Genomic DNA, 18,254 nt, shown 5'->3' with positions numbered 1-18,254 from the left:
GTTAATACTTCGTAAGTACTTTCTAGGGCATTAATATCATTGACCCAATAGTCTAGGTATTTAGGCATTATAAGGCATCACTACTAACTACATAACTAACTAACTATAAAGTGGGAGTGGTCTCAGTTACTGCCAGGCAATATAAACCAATGAGAGAGTTATGTGACAGTGATCCCTATAGTTGCCCGTAGACGCCTGGGCTCTCTTATCGTCTTATCGGTGATCTTCGCCTTTTCTCCAACTACGCGCACTACACTTCGCAGTCCATCCATTTCCTCACCGCACACCTTCCAGATATCTGAAAATCATAATGCAAGAGGACATGAATATTGAGCCTATTGATCAACGCGGTACCAAGCGCGCAGCAGAGGAAGATGAGCCTCTGGAACCCCCTAAACCAAAAAAAATCAAGGTAACGCGTGCACATGAATCCCGTCGTATACTATCACATAGCCAAAGACTAAATTCCGTACAGGCCTTGGATCCCGATGTCGTAAATAAAATTGCTGCTGGAGAGATTATCGTTGCTCCAATGCACGCACTGAAGGAGCTCATTGAAAATGCCGTCGATGCTGGCTCCACGTCAATTGAAGTCCTAATCAAGGAAGGTGGTCTGAAGTTACTCCAGATTACTGACAATGGCCATGGCATTGATGTAAGTTAAATTTTTTTTTTTTTTTTTTTTTATATTACAGCAGCCGTCTCTGACACTATCTAGCGAGATGATCTCTCTATCCTATGCGAGAGGTTTACTACATCTAAGCTCAAAGAGTTTGAGGATCTGACCTCCATTGGAACATACGGATTTCGCGGTGAAGCTCTAGCTAGTATCAGCCACATCGCACACCTGACAGTTACGACAAAAACTGCTGGCTCTAGCTGCGCCTGGCGAGCACATTACGGAGATGGCAAGTTGATACCGGCAAAGCCAGGCCAGAGTTCTGCACCCAAGGCAACGGCTGGCCGAGGAGGAACTCAAATCACCGTAAGTTAAACACATGATCATACGGCATGCTTTCAGGTTAACGAAGCCCAAGGTCGAAGATCTCTTCTATAACGTCCCCACTCGACGGAGAGCTTTCCGCTCGGCAAGCGAGGAATATGCCAAAATTCTCGATGTCGTCGGCCGGTACGCAGTGCATTGCTCAGGGGTAGCTTTCTCATGCCGCAAGCACGGAGACTCCGGCGTGAGCATCTCGACCCCAGTCAGCGCAAATACTGTCGATCGGATCCGCCAGATTCACGGCAGTGCAGTGGCGAACGAGGTTGTTGAATTCAAAACCGAAGATACTAAGCTCGGATTCCGCGCATCCGGCTTCGCTACCAACGCCAACTATCATGTCAAGAAGACAGTGATTCTGCTATTCATTAACCACCGCGCAGTGGAATCAACTGCTGTTAAACGTGCAGTTGAACAGACTTACTCTGCCTTTTTGCCCAAAGGCGGCCACCCTTTCGTCTATCTCGATCTCGAGATCGAGCCTAGCCGCGTTGACGTCAATGTACACCCGACAAAGCGTGAAGTGAATTTCCTAAATGAAGACGAGATCATCGAGCTTGTTTGCACTGAAATCCGATCCAAGCTGGCTGAGGTAGACTCGAGTCGTACATTCCTAACACAAAGCCTCCTACCTGGCGTGCAGACCATCGAGTCCCTACAACAGGATCAAGGAACTCCAGCTCACGAGCGAACAGGACAGGCACCAAAAGCCGGAGCAACACCCAAAACACCCGCAACGACAAAGAAACCGTACGAAAACAACCTCATCCGAACAGATTCCAAAGTCCGCAAAATCACAGCAATGCTAGGCCCAGCCACAGCCTCACCTCGCGACCCATCTAACCCAGACGCCCCGACCGAAACTGACACCCCGAACAAATCAATCCTAGACAACGGCCTCCAATACGAAACAACAGATCGCCAACCACTAAAGATCGCCCTCTCATCCATAAAGAACCTCCGCGCCTCCGTCCGCTCCGAAATGCACAACACACTAACAGAGATGTTCGCATCACACACATACGTCGGACTAGTCGACGAACGACGACGACTCGCAGCCATCCAATCAGGCGTGAAACTATACCTAATCGACTACGGACTCGCCTGCCACGAATTCTTCTACCAAGTCGGCCTAACCGACTTCGGCAACTTCGGGGTAATCCGACTGGACCCAGCGCCGAAGTTGGTAGATCTACTGAAAATCGCCGCAGAATCAGAACAGCAAGAGTACTCCGACTCCAGCGGGGAAGAAGAAGCGGATTCCATCTTCGCTAATGCACCGGGGATGATAGCACGCACGCTCGTTGAGCGTCGCGAGATGTTGAATGAGTACTTTTCGCTGCAGATCAGTCCTGACGGAGACTTGCTTGCCATCCCGCTGTTGCTGAAGGGGTATCTGCCGGCGCTGGCGAAACTGCCTCGTTTCCTACTGAGGCTTGGGCCTTATGTGGACTGGAATAGTGAGGAGGGTTGTTTCCGTACGTTTTTGCGCGAACTAGCTACTTTTTACACGCCTGAGCAACTTCCGGTTCTTCCGCAGGTTGCACAGGATACATCGGGGGAGTCGGCTATGCAGGATCCGGTTGTAGCCGATGACTCTGGGGTCGAGGACGAAGATGCTTCCGTTAGGGCCCGTCGTGCGCAGATGGTTCGCATGTTGGAGTATGCTGTTTTCCCGGCTCTGCGTGCACGGCTGGTTGCCACGTCACGATTGCTGCGGGGTGTGGTTGAAGTTGCAGATTTGAAGGGGCTGTACCGGGTGTTTGAGCGCTGTTGACTTGAGAGGGTATCGTACGATCATACAGCTATATCATACCGATTGATATTTATGAATAATGAATGAAAATCTGCCTGCTTTTCGGCGGGGATTTAAAGGCATGCATTAGTGATCCGAGATCTGGTTCGTTTTTGGCTCGCACGTTTGTGTCGATAATCACGTAAATATTACAAGGGAAGTTTTAATCGAATCGAAAACGTAGGAAGCTCGAATGAGACGAATAACATTAAAAAGGTCCGCAGAAACGCCTATGATCGCCGAGCTTGTAACAACGCCATATCCGCCTAGATAAAACATAACCCAAGTGTCCATGGGTAGGTAGCCCTGGACAGGGAAGAGACTGAAATAAGAGAAAAGAGGCGCCATAGAAAGATATAACAAGCCCGCGAAATCATAACAAGTTGAAGGATATGTGTGTTGAGAAACGAATAAGTATCTTCTCGAAAGCTCCAGTTCGAACTTGCAGCGTGTCATGAAGACATGACATAACCCCTGGACAGGGTGAGGTGTATCAAGAGAAAATGTTGGTAAATGATGTGGACCGAAATTGCTGAATAAAACAGAAACAAAAGAACAAAAGCTAAAAATTGAAAATTGAAAGTTGAAAACAAGAAAGACAGAATCGGGGGAAATCAAGAGGTGAAATCAACAAGATGGACTGGCTGAGAAGAAAAATATTATCGGATCAAACAGAGACAGCAGAAAGTCATTGCATCGTGGATGGTGAATGCAATATCTCCCACGCTCTGAGGTCTTCAAAACGCCGAGCGCCAAAGATCAATCAAGAAATCATCCCTTGTTCGTAGAAATCGTGCAAAGTCATTGTATCGTAGTGTGTAGTATCTCGCATGGATAAAGTGACAAAAACACGCATTAAGAAGAAAATAGGTTTGGTGTTCGGCCCAACGTGAAACTGGATGTTGTTGACCCTTAGACAGTCGATAGAGAAGTGGTGTGAAATGTTGCAGCGGGAATGGCCATTTCGTAGTATTCAGTGCGCCGTCCTTCTAATCCAGATCGTGTGGATTTGAGTCGGCCCCATAGCCGGAGGCTACCCTTAGTGCCTCGAATAGGGCTTGTTGAGAAGGGCTATCTCACGCGCAACAGTGTCCCATTCAAGCTCCCGCTTGATGGGCTGGCCTCGCTTTTTCATCTGATGCTCCTCCCATTGGAGAAGCTCATACCTGTGGGAAAGTGTTAGGAAATTTTCCTTGTTGAGTGTGAGGGTAAAAGACAAGAGACTTACACAAAGCGAAGATGAGGTTGGATGATGACATTGAGTCGCCTCGCGCGGACAAAGCAGCTATCATGAATTAGCATCGTCGGCCCAGCTAAACGACTAGACTGGAAATCAACTTACTATGCACGCGGGAAAGAGAGATTTTTGGACGCCATGACTTCAGCGATACAAATGCTTGCGGATCTGGAAACACCGACTCGACAATGAACCAATGTGGCCATGCCGTGGCGCTTTCCTTCTTCTATACACAAATTAGCAGATGGAAACCACAATGAAGTAACAAATTTGGAGGACTTACCAATGAACTCCAAACAACGATCGTACTCCTGGCACAAAGGATCGATGCCATTGTCTTGGACATTGTCAATGTACATCAAATTATCGGGTCCCCAGTTGACACGGTCCGTATCTGTCCAATTGACAGCCTCGCCAATACTAAGCACACGCTTGATCCCAAGCTTCCACAGAAGTTCCGGGTTGTTCGCGTGATTCAGATTGCCTAGATATAGATATGGCAGGATACGGCTGGGGAAGGAGCCGTCCATGTTGTGAAACCAATGGGGGTCCCCGATTTCCGAGGGATCCGTCGACTGAGTCGCAGGGCTTTCCTGCAAGAGGCGTCCTTGGATGTGGGATAGGAAAGCCACGTCTGTCGGATAGGCAAAGAAGTTTCGCTCCTTATTGCAATGCATCCGGAGCCAAGCTTCATGGGCAGGCACGCCTTCTGCAAACATAAAGTACGCCACTGCCAACAGCGAGCTTTCGGTGTAACCGTCCGCACAGTGGATGAGAATCTTTCGGGGTTTCCCATTCGATTTCGTCATTGCGACATCTCCGTCAATTTCGAGCTCTTCCGATGAAGTTTCTGGGTGTGCGAGATAGTAGATCCACCTGATGGTGTTGACGATGTCCTCGACCTCTCGAGTGTTCCCCGATGGAAGCACAAGAGATCCCGATGAAGGGAACTCCAAGCGCTGTGGACCACTCTCTATCTGTTTGTCGAGCATGGCGAGGAACCGTGGGCCAGGGATGTTGGCCATGTCGCATGTTTCGATCAACAGGTCATAGCCCTCTTCCTTTGGTGACTCAAGAGCCCCAGTATGGAAGTCGTCCGGGGTACATCCGAGCCAAACATTAGACGAAATCTCGGATGCCCGGGACATCGTTGACATTTCCAGTCGCTCCCATTGGACTACCAATTTGTTAGCATAAACTTTGGGTACGCCAAGGTTCGTTTGAAGTTACCGAAATCCATAGTTTGACCTGTCGGGTGGCCATTTGCATCGATAGCAATGATCTCTGGGTGTTTGTCTGCAACGTTGGAAAATTTGTCTGAGGAAGTATATCAATTGACGGTCCTTGAATGCGGGGAATAAGGTAAGATAACGAACCGGCAAGAATGAAGGTGTTGTAGGTCGGTCGCTCCTCCAGGGGATCCATTTTCGTTCGCCATAACCGCTGCGCCTTGGCAAACTGATTGGCTAGCTCAACAAGTTCGCTATGACTATCATCTTCTTCAGCATAAATAACAATATCCGACATCGCAGCCAGCTTGGCAGTTTGTATTTGAAAATTGCGGACGGAGAAGCCCTCGGGAGGATCGGCCATCAAGAAGTGGGCTGAAGGTGCCAGGATCTCATGGGCGCTTACTGCACCCTTGATGCGTGACTTGCTCAAGTCACCTCCGAGCTTTACTACCATGAGGCTTCGCCAGCATTTTGGAGTGTGACGAGCATGGCGCTTGCGACTTGAAAAGAACCCTAGCTGTAGATGGTTGTCTCGATGCAGCCCATGGAGCCAAGGAAACATCAAAGATGCGTCGGGTAAAGGTTGTGATGCTTGATGAGCGATTGCAGCTGCTAATTTGGCTCCGTCGATAGCATACACAGCGGGGGATGATGGTCGTCCAATGCGCATCTTCTCATCTGGAGGAGACAATAGCGAGGAAGGCTGCTCGCAGGGCTGGGACACGGAGGTAGGTTGGGATGTTGGAATAGGGCCAGTGGGGCATACTGGAATATGTCGGTTCGGGATAGGACTTGATCGTCGGTTTACAGTCAAGGCTGAGGGAATAGGAGAGGCAGGAGGAGTCGAGTGGTGCAGCGCTTGCTGCTGAACTAGCACAGTGGCCATGGCGACTAACAAACCGCGTTGGATGAAAAGTGGGTGTAATATTGAGATAAACAAATGGGTAATGTTACTTGCAATTGCGACACTTTTGAGGGTGGAATCACAAGACTATTACATCCTTTGTAGTCGAGATGTGGTGAAGAGTACCGAAAGCAATGGCAATCTGACTTGCGAGTAATCGCCAGTACAACTATACGGCAGTTGTTAGCAGAATTTCTTTAAGCGCGTCACAAGTGTGGGTCAGTGTAATGAATTTGAACAGTTGCGAAGCATAGAAAGTAAATAAGGAGGATCCGAAGTCAAAAGAGGGGGGGATCATACAATACCAGAGATAAGGCAAGGGATGAAGAATGGGAAAGATAAAGTGAAGTTGGGAGGGAGAGAATTAAGATAAAAGAAGAACTGCATCAAAGTAGAATGACAAGGAGAGAAAAGAGAAGTGAAGTGGAGAGCAATTGAAGGAGGGGGGAGGAAGATAATGTGGGACAAGATCTGACAACGAGTGTACATGTACATTGTACATTATGTACCCAAGTGAATTCGATTGTTTTATACATTTGGTAACATTACATGTATGATAGTTTACTGCATTTTACTGGTGTTTTACTGGCATGTTACTGGTAGTTTACTAGCAGTTTACTGATATAAATCGTCTCATCATCATCACTTACTATCATCGTCATGTTCCCCACGATGGTATCCCCTAATTCTATCTTGTATCCACATGCTCCACCACCCCGGGTCTGGATATTATCCGCCTATTGTATAATTTGATGTATGATGTTTACATATATGCTGAATGGCATTTCCCCTTCCATCAACGACAGGGATTCTGACCACTTTCCTGTCGGGTTTATCTGCCCCTAAAAACCTACTGGGCCCTCCCCCCAGAAAAGCGACCATGGGCAACTAATATTTAATGTGGCCAATCATTCAATAGGGTAGGCACCGATGACGACGATATTCCTTGATATCGTTCTCGGCCTAGATTACAGCCGTCTGTGCGTCTGGGGAGAGGGCTTTACTAAGGCCTTTCTCTAATTCTCCTTGGTTGACACCTCAAATCTCAGTCATTCGGGGGAACAAAGAACTTCCAAGGTTATCACCCCGCTCGAGAATGTTATCAGGATCCACATCGGATGAGAAGACCCTGCCAGCCGGAGGTCGAACCATTTCTTGCCCATGGAAACATACAAAGTCAATTTGTCAATCCAAAAAGGGAATCCACGGGTGGATATATAATAACGAATATCTTTCCAAGGTTGTTTTGGTTCGATGGGTCAGGTATTTCCCGTACGGATGAAATCTAAGATATATATATGTAACTATATATGTATATATCACTAATAAATCTCGAATTTCAACACTCTGAAACTTATATATGTTTCAGTTTTCTTTAAAAAAAAACTGAAATAAACAAATCCATATACTCCCACTTCCAGACATCGCATAAATGTACACACATATTCAATGTATCATGTACAGGGTTGGGACTAACCCCGGATCGCCACTGCGATCCACTCGAGGTGGGGGGAAATCAAAACGTTGGATATAGTAACATGCCCAATAGTAAACAAATGCCTAATCCCGTCAATAGCCAGTCCCAAAACAACACAATTGATCTTGTGATAATCATGTCTTAATGTAGGTGCCCAAGAGTTGGAATCTGATACCTAACACCATCACGCCTGTGATTAGGCACCTAACACCATCACGCCAGTGCCTAATCACAGGCCTATGTCTCTATATGTAGGCAGGTATACCCAGGTCACGAATATTCGAGGTGGCACAACAGGAATTTAATCGTCTTATCTTTTCCCTCGGTATCGCTTGGTATTTCACCAACACAGGACCTCGGGAGAACCCTTCCGTGTCAACCCTCATTGGTCACCCATCTCCTGCAATCCCCAAGCCGACAGTCATAGACAAAAGTGGGCTGTGTCAGACGTAACGCTGACTTGAACAATCGGGCAACTTCCTGTAGATCTTACCTTGATTCTCACCAGGTCTGCAGATCTCCGCTATCCTTGACATCACGACTGGATAGTTATATACCTCATTGAGCCAGGTTGGTGAAGACTGTGTCCACAAATTCTACTTGTTCACTGGGTATGAAATAAGGAACGCGCCTCGTATAACCAGCGGGATGGCATGGATATCACTGGTGTGTGCCTGGGGAAGACGCGACTAAATCGGTGCTGGTACACGGATACTCCGCGCGCCAGTCGGAACGTGCAGGAACTGCACATCATCGGGCGGAAACAAAATAGGCTGTTCCTTGTCTTGGATTTGACACGGCACGTTGCCTGTCACAGGCCCAGTTAAGATATCTAGCTTACATGGCTGTTTGCTACCCAACTGGCGGGTTCATTTGACATAGTGGAGCCACATGTTGATTGAGCCTGGGTCTGGACAGGGAGTTATGCATTTTGACTCTGGCCTGAATCACCCGTGGATATTCTTCAGGTGTTTGATAACTTGGGCAAGTCTAGGCAGATTGACTATATCGACGGCTGCCTATCTGGCTTGGACATAGTATTGACCTGTCCAGGGAAAATTGGTGACTAAAAGTCTCATTTGTTCAAGACATCTGTTTCTTCAATTGGGCATGAACAACGACCTAATGAGGGTTGCTTCAGTGGTCCATACATACGGGACTCTGTCGTGTGAGGCGGGTAGCTGCCGTACCTTGTTTTCACCGCGCTTGCGAGGTATTCCTTCCGAGTTCGGACACGGGTCTAGATTGAAACTTTCGAGAACTGTCCCGTCTTCATTGGTGACGCGCGGCAGATTTAGTCCATGTCTAGGGAACTTGCCCGATCCTTACATTTTTCTAGACACTAGGCTGCAGGTGTTGAAATATTGGGATTTGGTGACACCTTCTGTGTGAGCGATATGGCCAGTGAGTTATGGACTCGCTTTATGACTGATATGACTGGCTGTGACCACATTATCCAGTCAAACTAGCGGAAGTACCTCACATGTGTTAGCCAAAATTAACATTATCAAGCTTTTTTTATTTCTTCATTGGGCAGCCAGTCACCACACACTGAGGATGGTGGACATCACGGCTCTCTTAAAACAAAGAATAACTACACATTTAAAAAGGGTGGTCCTCTTGTTAAGAGTGTTAATTTGTCGAAGCTCATACTAGTCGGCATTGGTATAGGTCATTTACTTCTTATGATGGACATCCACAAGCTGGGAGTCCTAATACGACAACGAGGCCTATCTCATTACCATTTATATCCTTCCACAGCTGACTTACTATGCACAGGATATGTATCGAGCTTAGGGAGAGTTCACCCGATGGGATTTGCTCTAATTGCTGTAATATATCTGCTACAGCACATATACACAACTCATGTGCAGAGTTCACGATAGACAGATATTGCTTCGAATTGACAAAACATCAAAATGAGTGGGGCTTAAGATCACGGTAGACGATCTCTACGTCATTTATGTTGGGGGTGAGGATACTTGTAGAAGCAAGGAGCCAGTGGCCAAAGTGCACACAGCTCAAGCAACTCTCAACGCTCCATGAGAATGAAATACCTCTCATTATCATCCTAACCAATCCTTGCGTGAAAACCTGCCAAAACCAACTGCCTAGGTAGAGAGTGAAGTAAAAGAAAACGAACAGGCGATTGTTGATAAGGGAAATCCGTAGGCGGTGGGCAATCAAGGTGTGGCCCAGGCGCAAACCTCTCGCTTGCGACGACCAAAGACTTCGCGGATATCATATCCTTTCTTCTCCACATCCTCGCCTTTGCAGCATATCGCTTTGTTCTGAAGTCCAAGATATGGTACGCAGTGGCCAGTGACAGGCAAAGAGTTGCTGGTTCGGCTCCCTCTCAATCTCGCCCTAAGCGGGGTATCTCCGACCTCCGAGAGTTGCCTTGTATCAATCTTATTGATTCCACTCACAATCCTGAACCTTCCCAAAAATGGCCATGAATTTCGTGACATTTAACCAGGACTATAGCTATCTGGCTGTGGGTGAGTTCTCTTGCCGGAACTGTTTCTTTCTGTTTTATGGGTGGACATCCACTGACTTGCATTGATAGCAACATCTAAGGGGTTTCAGATCTTCACGACTGAACCATTTGCCAAGAGCTATGAAGCTAAAGAGGGGAATATCGCTGTCATTGAGATGCTATTCTCAACCTCTCTTGTAGCCCTTATTTTATCACCTAGACGCTTGCAGATTCAAAACACCAAGGTACCTATCTCAGATCATTTTGGACTCACACCTCATACAGATGTTGAACTAATATTTGGAATAGAGACAATGCACAATATGTGAATTAACATTTCCAACAACAGTCCTCGCAGTGAAACTGAATCGCAAGCGACTTGTTATTGTCCTGGAGGATCAGATCTATCTTTATGATATTCAGACCATGAAGCTTCTGTCCACCATCGATACTTCACCAAACCCCAACGGTACAGAGCTCTTGCGCCTGTTTTTCTTTCCTTCTTTTCAAACAGTTTTAGGTCCGGTTCTGACAAATCAATAGCAATATGTGCCCTTGCGCCATCTTCAGAGAATTGTTACATGGCATACCCTCTTCCGCAAAAAGCCCCTGCAGGCGCAAACACACCAGCGCATGCGCCCCCTGGAACAACACATGTATCTCCTACCACCGGGGATGTTCTAATATTTGATGCTGTAAAGCTAGAAGCTATCAACGTCATCGAAGCCCATCGCTCTCCTCTGGCGCTCATTGCGCTGAATGGCGATGGGACTCTACTTGCTACTGCCTCAGATAAAGGAACCATCATCCGCATTTTCTCGGTTCCAGATGGCCACAAGCTGTACCAGTTCCGACGTGGCTCCATGCCATCACGAATCTACAGCATGTCCTTCAACACCACATCTACACTCTTATGTGTCTCTTCGTCCACCGAGACCGTCCACATCTTCAAGTTGACCCAGCAAGGACCCTCGTCAGATGGATCTTCGTCGCATTCTCCTCCAGGTCGGGACCATGGATCTCCTCCAAATACCTATGGATATTCACCCGAGGAGGACGAGACGAGCGGCGATGCTGGGTCGGATTCTTCCTTGCGGAAGCACAACGGCACTTTGATGGGGATGCTTCGCCGGACCTCTCAAAACGTCGGCGGCGCAGTTGCCGCCAGAATGGGTGGATATCTTCCCAAGGGAGTCAGTGAGATGTGGGAGCCAGCGCGTGACTTTGCTTGGATCAAATTGCCGCGGCCGAACTCCGGCCCTGGCGGGAACGCAGGCCTCGGGCCGCTGAGGAGTGTGGTTGCCATGAGTAGCAACACTCCTCAAGTCATGGTTGTCACTAGTGATGGCAACTTCTACGTGTTCAATATCGATCTATCGAAGGGCGGAGAAGGGACTTTGACGAAACAATACTCGTAAGTTTGGAAACCCTTCTCAAGCTAGACCGGCTAAGTCCAATGCTAACACTTATGCCACAGAGTTGTTGATTCAACCGATAGGCTGGGCTACACCACGGAGTACTGAGATAAAAGCTCTTGGAAGACAAATCAAAGTAATTAAGGGATAATTATACCCTTAGCAATTCCTTGTTTTCCCAAAGTCTCTTTCCCATTGTTTCCGTGTCCGGCATTGGTGCCGAATTCCGCCTTTGGCCATGAATCATCCCTCTCTTTTTGAGCTTTTAGCGTCTCAATACTATCCCCCGGCGTTTTAGTTATCAGTTTTCATTTCGTACATGGTGTATTGGCGGGTCTGCTACATTTCATGGCTGGCTATTTATCGTTATATCCGCTGCTTCCAAACCCAAGGCTTTAAACAGCTGCTTTAGCTTCTCATAAATTTCCTATTGGAAGCATTATATGCAGGACGATCTTGAATATCGCAAGTTAGAGGGGGATGTGGCAGATGAACCATGAGGCTCAAATTGATGAAACCCGATATGTGTAAGCGCATATGTACATAGAAAAGAAGCATTGGAACTGTGAGTTCAGTAGCTAAAAATTCCGGCGGAACTTCTGAGGAATATTGCCAACGACAACTTGGATCTGCTCTAGCTTTTCGAGGGCAATAGCAGCATCCTCCTCCTCGTCATGCTTGCGGAAATGCTCAATATCCTCGGGGTGGGTCAAGTCCTCCTCTGTTGTATCATCGCCGTGATACTTCTCAAAGTGATGGATCTCGTACTCATATTCAAGGTCACCATGGTGTCCGGGGCCGTAACCGAGATCGGGTAGCCGTTTACCAGCAGCGAGTCCTGCCAGCCAGTCTTCCCGGTCAATAAACCCAGTGTTTCCAGTGTCGAAGAGCTCAAACACTGCAAGCACAGCATCTCGCTTCTTGACTTCACTGACAGCTGCATTGGATTCGTCGTTGAGGCCGTATGTCTTGCGGACTTCGTCGTGTGTCCATGTCCCTGAGGAATCGTAATCGTGCAGGATGAAGAATGAGGTCGGGTCAAAAGATCCAATGTGGTGTTCCTCTAGATATTACAACTTTAGTAACGTCAACTTCTTCATTGACACATCACCACCGTGTCTTACCTATCATGTGTCTCGTGGCCCAATCATCTGAGGGAGCTTCGTCATTCGAATGCGAGCCATGGGCATTGGCAAGTCCGCTCAACGCAAGAAGCCCGGCGGCTAAACCGAACAGTTTAGTGACCATTGTATATCGTAACAAAAGAGATTCGTTCAAGAAAACAAAAACAGCAGACAGATCTACAGCTCTTGAACGTTCAATGGTGTCCAGGAGATATGGGGGTCTTAGCTCGTTTGCAATGTTTGCACCAATCACCCGAGCATTTGCGGAATTGCAACCTTTTTTCCAAGGTTGCTCCATTGCATGTTACCCCATCTATTTCCATACCCCTACTCGCGACGGGGCTCCGGGAGGAGTCCAATTGATCATTTGTTTGCCATATTACCTTTTGGAACACATCGCGCGATAGCAATGCCCTGAGAATGCAGGGTTTGTGGTCCCGTGCTGTTTCGAAACAGTCATCCTGCCGCTGTGTCGGGTGTTTGAGCACTACTGCCAACGGGGTAACTTCGCGGGCAGCAACTTCTAGCAAGAGACGACTTCGAATTGGAAACTCCGTTACCGCACTTTACGGTAGTATTTTCGCCGCTGCTGCTATTGCCGATGCGAGCGTGAAGGATCGCCGTCGACATGATTGGGACGAAAAGATTGCCGCGGTCAAGGCCGAAGTGAGCGAGTTGGTGGACGAAGAGGAGCGCATTCTGGCGTCATTACAATCACGAAGAGAAACACGAGGACTCAATCGCCTAATACAAGCCGGGGGATTCGGCACGATTGCTCGCTTCCCTCCTGGAATTCAATCTCCAGCTAGATTCAACAGAATAAGGGCCTTCCACACAGAAAGAACACGGTTGAGCGCGATCGGCGCTCGGGCGGTGGAAAACCAACCGGCCGAGGATGACGAACACACAATTGATGAGCAGGATGAGAGCGAGATCTTCCTTCCGCAGGAGACATTACCTAGCTGGGTTTTGGAGGATGATCTTCGTCTGAAGGCTATTCAGAAACTTGCTTTAAGGCAATTTGCTATCCGGATTTTGTTACGACCTGCTATCGCACATCGTTACTCCGGCGTCTCAATGAACTACGCGGCGGATTTCGAGACTCCCCAGGTAAACGTCTCGCAGCTCCTGGAGGAGCTGAATAATCTTCGTCATCGAATGAATACCTTGAAAACAAACAGACATGCCACATACAGTGATATTACGCAGGACTACGCTGCGAGTCAATTGGGCGAGATGCAAAGAGAGCGTGAGGCCCTTGATGCCGAACTCACCAACGACATCCACATCTACACGAGCCAGCAGATGTCTTTACAGGAACTGCTTCTGCGGATATCCAACAACATCTTGAGCTCGAGGGACCCGGATCGACCAACAGCTTTCCGGCTCATGATCAGGGCATTTGGCCAGACCCGCCAAAATGACCTGGTCGAGCTGCTCCTGCGAACATTATTGCCAAACCGGTTCTTCCTCAACCCTTCGCTTGTAATCACAATCATCACCTTCTTCAGAAAATCGAAAAATCTCAAGGATTTCGATTTGTTCTTGAAAATGCTTGGCGGAGAAGGCTACTCCGTCAACTTAGGGAGCAGGGGGGTTTACAAGCACCGAACGGTCAACGGTATGGACCTCATAGTTCCATCTTTAAACAGCAGCAATCCAGTGATCTATGCCGCCTTGATAGGCGCCGCATTACGTTTCGACCAGCCCGATCGAGCCGACGCTTGGCTTCAAGCTGCACGGGGCGGGGGTTTCTTTGATAGTTGGGAAACTCTGTTCACCTACCTGCGATTCTACAGCCTCCGACGGGACTGGGATAAGGGTGCGAACGTTTTGAAACGAGCTGTCACCTACCTTTTGTCATCAACAGACCACCGTCTCGACTCAGTCGAGAGATTGCTTGGCCGAATGGTCGGCCTGTGCGACTCCTGTGACCGACTAGATGCATCGGATGCATTGGTGAGAGCTGCCGTGCACAGTGGCTTTGACCCAAGTCTTTTATCACGCCAGTCGGACTCGGGACCTTTTGTTCATGCTGATCCCAAGCGGTGGCATAAGGCTGCTAAGCAAACACCAAAGGAGAACATTGACCGCCCCTTGTGGCAGAAGTGTTATGACTTTGGAAACACCTTCGGGGAATACCTAAGCCAAATTGAGGTGCCGGCAGAGAATACTTTCGCCCGACGCAATGCCAAACTAGCCGGTCAGCATGCAGACAATGCTCTTTTCACAGCTCTTGGACGTGGCCGAGCGCCTGCCCCCAGGCAGGGACAAACACCTGTTGGCAGCACGGTAAATGAGGACATTTCCACACTTAAGGGCGAGGTTGCCCAACTCCGCGAACTTATCTATGAGCTTCGCAAACACCACATCTCAGACTCCACGAAAGCCTCCTCCCACACTTCCACCACCGAAGAACCCCTCCCTTCATCATCCGAAACCAACACACCTCTCAAGAACCCGCAAGCCGCCGCACCTCCATCAGCTTGCAATTTCACTAGAACTTCCACTAGGATCAGCCTTGCCAGACCCCAAGCTTCATCTTCATCTTCACGGAAACCAAGTAAGCGAAATCGGCGGCGAGAAACCAATGCAGATCAACCATCCGTGGAAAGCACAGCTCCTGTTGTTGAGCCCGCGTTATTCGCCAGCTGAGATGCCGATTAAGGCATGGACATTGACTGTCCGTCTCCGGACTGAAGACGAAGGAGATTTTTTTTTGTATATTAAATGACTACATTTGTTTCCAATAGAGCATACACGAAGGCCTTGGGCAAGCAGCCCTGAATGTATTAAACAGTCCAAAGGCGTTGGCTGTGAATACAATTGATTTTTGGAAGAATATTTCCTCGTTCTTGTAGACCGGGCCTGAGCCTTTCGAATATATTGGTATTCTCTCAAATTTTGCAGGTCTTGATAGGCCGGTCGTAGGAAACGACCGAGAAAGTTTATCCGGGGAGTAAGTATGGTATGGCATAGAAGAGGATGAAAGCAAAGGTTCTATTCAAAATATGGACATCGTGATGGGAAGGAAGCAGTGCGACAAACAAGCGTATCATGCGTAAATTCTAGGCTGAACAGAAAACAAATGGTCTAACGATACTTCTCGGTGCGCATCTTCTCCTTGCGAACGAGACGATCAGCAGCCCGAGTAAGGGCAGAGCGGATGTCACCCTTGGGGAAGCTGTTGATGTCATAGTATGTAGGGGCGATATCCTGGAAAACAGTTAGTAAATTGTATACTGAGTATAAGAGAGGAATGGGGAACATACCAAGAGCCATTCGGGCTTGACCGCAGTGACAGTACGGATGTAGTTCTTGCTTGTGAGAACGAATTCGTTGTACAAGACCCACTCGGCCTCGTGAGCCAAGACGGTGGAGGGGTGCAGGAGAACATTCTGGTTGTCCTTGATGGTAAGGTATTGGCTCTTGCCACCTGTGTCCTTCTTCGCGACCTGCATGAAGAAACCGGCGCAAAGGGCACGGCGGATGTTCTCGTAGTACTTCTTGTCCTCGAAGTCGGTGGAGATCATATCAAGATCCTGGCGTTCCATGATGCGGAGCAGCTGGGAGCGGACGTTATCGGCGGATTGAAGAGCACGCTGGGAAAGGAAGTGGTCGTGGCACCACTGTTTGGGGTTTTCCTGGGCTTCATTGCTTCGGTATGCGTGGTAGACGTTGAGCATTGTCAAGTGGTCTCCGTCGGGGTGGGCAAACAGGTTCTTCATCTCGTCGGCACGCTTGCGCTGGGCAGGAGGACGAACGAAGACCTGGGGTACAGACAGAAGGGCGGTGATGGAAAGAATTTCATTAGAGCAGTAGAATTCGGGAGAGCTGATCAACATAACAGCAAGGGCAGGGTCGAGAGGGAAGTCGGAAGCCAGACGACCTAGCTGAGTAAGGTTTCCATCATCGTCCAGACAGGCCAAATAGTTCAGTTCTTCCAATGCTCTCATCAGAGTCTCTGGCGCAGGCGGGTCCATCAAATCGAAGTGGACCAGATCATCAACACCAAGCTTCTTTAGCTCAAGAACTGTTGAGGACAAGTTTGACCGCAGGATCTCAGGGTAAGTCGACTCGATCAATTCCTTCTTGAATGCGCCCTCAGTGTAAAGGCGGAAACACTTTCCGGGACGTGTACGACCGGCACGACCAGCTCGCTGCTGCGCGGACGCCTTGGAGATGGGAGAAACGAGGAGTGACTCGACACGAATGCGGGGGTTGTAAATCTTTTGCTTGGAGAATCCGGGATCCACAACGTACACGATACCATCGATGGTAAGAGATGTTTCGGCGATGTTGGTCGACACGATGACCTTGCGCCCGGGGCGGCCGCCTGGGCGGCGTGGGGGTGGTGCAGGGTCGAAGATGCGCTGTTGCATGTGAGGAGGAAGACTACCGTACAAAGGATAGACCTTGATAGGTCCAGCGTCTGCCTCACGGACCATCTCATCTCCCTCGAGCGCGATTTTCCGTGAAGCATCCTCAATCTCTTCCTCACCAGTCAAGAACAGAAGAATATCTCCCTCACCTTCGGTGGCGTGGATTTGAAGCACTGTCCGAACTGCGGCCTCAACGTAATCTTGCTCGGGTTCGGGGGTGTAGAAGATCTCGACAGGGTGGGTACGACCGGGGACTGCGAGAAGGGGTGCATCCATGAAGTAGCGCTGGAACTTTTGCGCATCTAGAGTAGCCGACATGATAATAATCTTCAAGTCAGGCCGACGCACCACAACTTCCTTCAAGAGACCCATCAGGATATCTGTTGCCATAGTTCTCTCGTGAGCCTCGTCAAGCATGATTGTGCTGTAACGGGACAGATTAGGATCGTTCATAGCCTCGCGAAGAAGCATACCATCAGTCATGTACTTCATGATGGTTTTCGGGCCGGTCATATCTTCGAAACGGATGCTGTAACCAACTTCCTCTCCAAGCTTAACATCCATCTCAGCCGCCACACGTTGGGCGACGGACATGGCAGCCACTCGTCGAGGCTGTGTACAAGCGACCATTTTGCCCTGAGTTTGGGGGAGGTCATCGTAGAGGACGAATTGCGGGATCTGCGTAGTCTTTCCGGAACCAGTCTCACCAACGAAAACAAGAATCTGGGACTGTTGGTAGAGTTGTAGGAACTCATCACTGAATAAAGTGGTCAGTAAATAATCTTTCTCCCAGAATGGCTGTCGGGCAGCACTCACCGTTGCGTGTGGACGGGCAGATCGCGACGGGTCTTCAGGATTGAGAAGTATTTGCTGGAAAAAGGTCGGCCAGTGAAAGGGTTGATATCGCCATCTTCGGCCTTTTTCGCCAGCGCTGCAGTTGTCTGGTGTCGCTTGAACTTGGCCAGGGCCGAGTTGTCGGAGCCATTGTTGTTCTCGTACATGTGCGCGAGGTAGGGGTTGTTCTTTGGGTCCCCAGCGTCCATCTTCTGGCGCTTCGCTCGCGCACCACCTTCGGAGTCAGATCGATTACCAGCCATGGTGGAGGTGAGAGGGGAGAGAGTGTTGAAGGGCAAACTCGGCGGAGAGAAGAAGCTGAGATACCGAAGAAAAAAATTATGAGATAGGTAGGTCGGCCGAGCGCCACAGCTG

General features: G+C 48.8%; 6 protein-coding genes across 6 annotated transcripts; 3 read left to right on the top strand and 3 right to left on the bottom strand.

Moving 5' to 3' along the window:
- Nucleotides 1-310: 310 nt before the first annotated feature.
- Nucleotides 311-2,777, top strand: N7516_006779 (mismatch repair ATPase MLH1; the record flags this gene model as incomplete). Its single annotated transcript, XM_057219499.1, has 4 exons — nt 311-412; nt 476-655; nt 719-985; nt 1,038-2,777. 4 exons carry the CDS (start codon nt 311-313, stop codon nt 2,775-2,777), a joined length of 2,289 nt encoding a protein of 762 aa, XP_057073590.1.
- A 1,057-nt stretch (nt 2,778-3,834) lies between these two features.
- Nucleotides 3,835-6,150, bottom strand: pps1 (tyrosine/serine/threonine protein phosphatase PPS1; the record flags this gene model as incomplete). The annotated part of the gene is made up of 6 exons (XM_057219498.1): nt 3,835-3,961; nt 4,024-4,080; nt 4,138-4,258; nt 4,316-5,209; nt 5,263-5,349; nt 5,409-6,150. The coding sequence occupies 6 exons, from the start codon at nt 6,148-6,150 to the stop codon at nt 3,835-3,837; spliced, it is 2,028 nt and encodes a 675-aa protein (XP_057073589.1).
- A 3,933-nt stretch (nt 6,151-10,083) lies between these two features.
- On the top strand, nt 10,084-11,647 carry N7516_006777 (phosphoinositide binding protein ATG18; the record flags this gene model as incomplete). Its single annotated transcript, XM_057219497.1, has 5 exons — nt 10,084-10,146; nt 10,215-10,369; nt 10,434-10,593; nt 10,668-11,538; nt 11,602-11,647. The coding sequence occupies exons 1-5, from the start codon at nt 10,095-10,097 to the stop codon at nt 11,645-11,647; spliced, it is 1,284 nt and encodes a 427-aa protein (XP_057073588.1). The 5' UTR covers nt 10,084-10,094.
- Nucleotides 11,648-12,117: 470 nt separating this feature from the next.
- On the bottom strand, nt 12,118-12,787 carry N7516_006776 (nucleobindin SSP120; the record flags this gene model as incomplete). Its single annotated transcript, XM_057219496.1, has 2 exons — nt 12,118-12,602; nt 12,664-12,787. The coding sequence occupies 2 exons, from the start codon at nt 12,785-12,787 to the stop codon at nt 12,118-12,120; spliced, it is 609 nt and encodes a 202-aa protein (XP_057073587.1).
- A 296-nt stretch (nt 12,788-13,083) lies between these two features.
- Nucleotides 13,084-15,318, top strand: N7516_006775 (uncharacterized protein; the record flags this gene model as incomplete). The annotated part of the gene is made up of 1 exon (XM_057219495.1): nt 13,084-15,318. One exon carries the CDS (start codon nt 13,084-13,086, stop codon nt 15,316-15,318), a length of 2,235 nt encoding a protein of 744 aa, XP_057073586.1.
- A 438-nt stretch (nt 15,319-15,756) lies between these two features.
- Nucleotides 15,757-18,155, bottom strand: N7516_006774 (DEAH-box ATP-dependent RNA helicase PRP43; the record flags this gene model as incomplete). The annotated part of the gene is made up of 3 exons (XM_057219494.1): nt 17,862-18,155; nt 15,936-17,802; nt 15,757-15,879 (listed from the first exon to the last, which is right to left on the bottom strand). Exons 1-3 carry the CDS (start codon nt 18,140-18,142, stop codon nt 15,757-15,759), a joined length of 2,271 nt encoding a protein of 756 aa, XP_057073585.1. The 5' UTR covers nt 18,143-18,155.
- Nucleotides 18,156-18,254: the final 99 nt, after the last annotated feature.

This window comes from Penicillium verrucosum (genome assembly GCF_028828655.1).
Source record: "Penicillium verrucosum strain IBT 35672 chromosome Unknown utg000002l_segment0_segment0, whole genome shotgun sequence".
NCBI lineage: Eukaryota > Fungi > Ascomycota > Eurotiomycetes > Eurotiales > Aspergillaceae > Penicillium > Penicillium verrucosum.
Note: the sequence above shows the minus strand (reverse complement) of the source record. Positions and strands in the feature narration are given on the sequence as shown.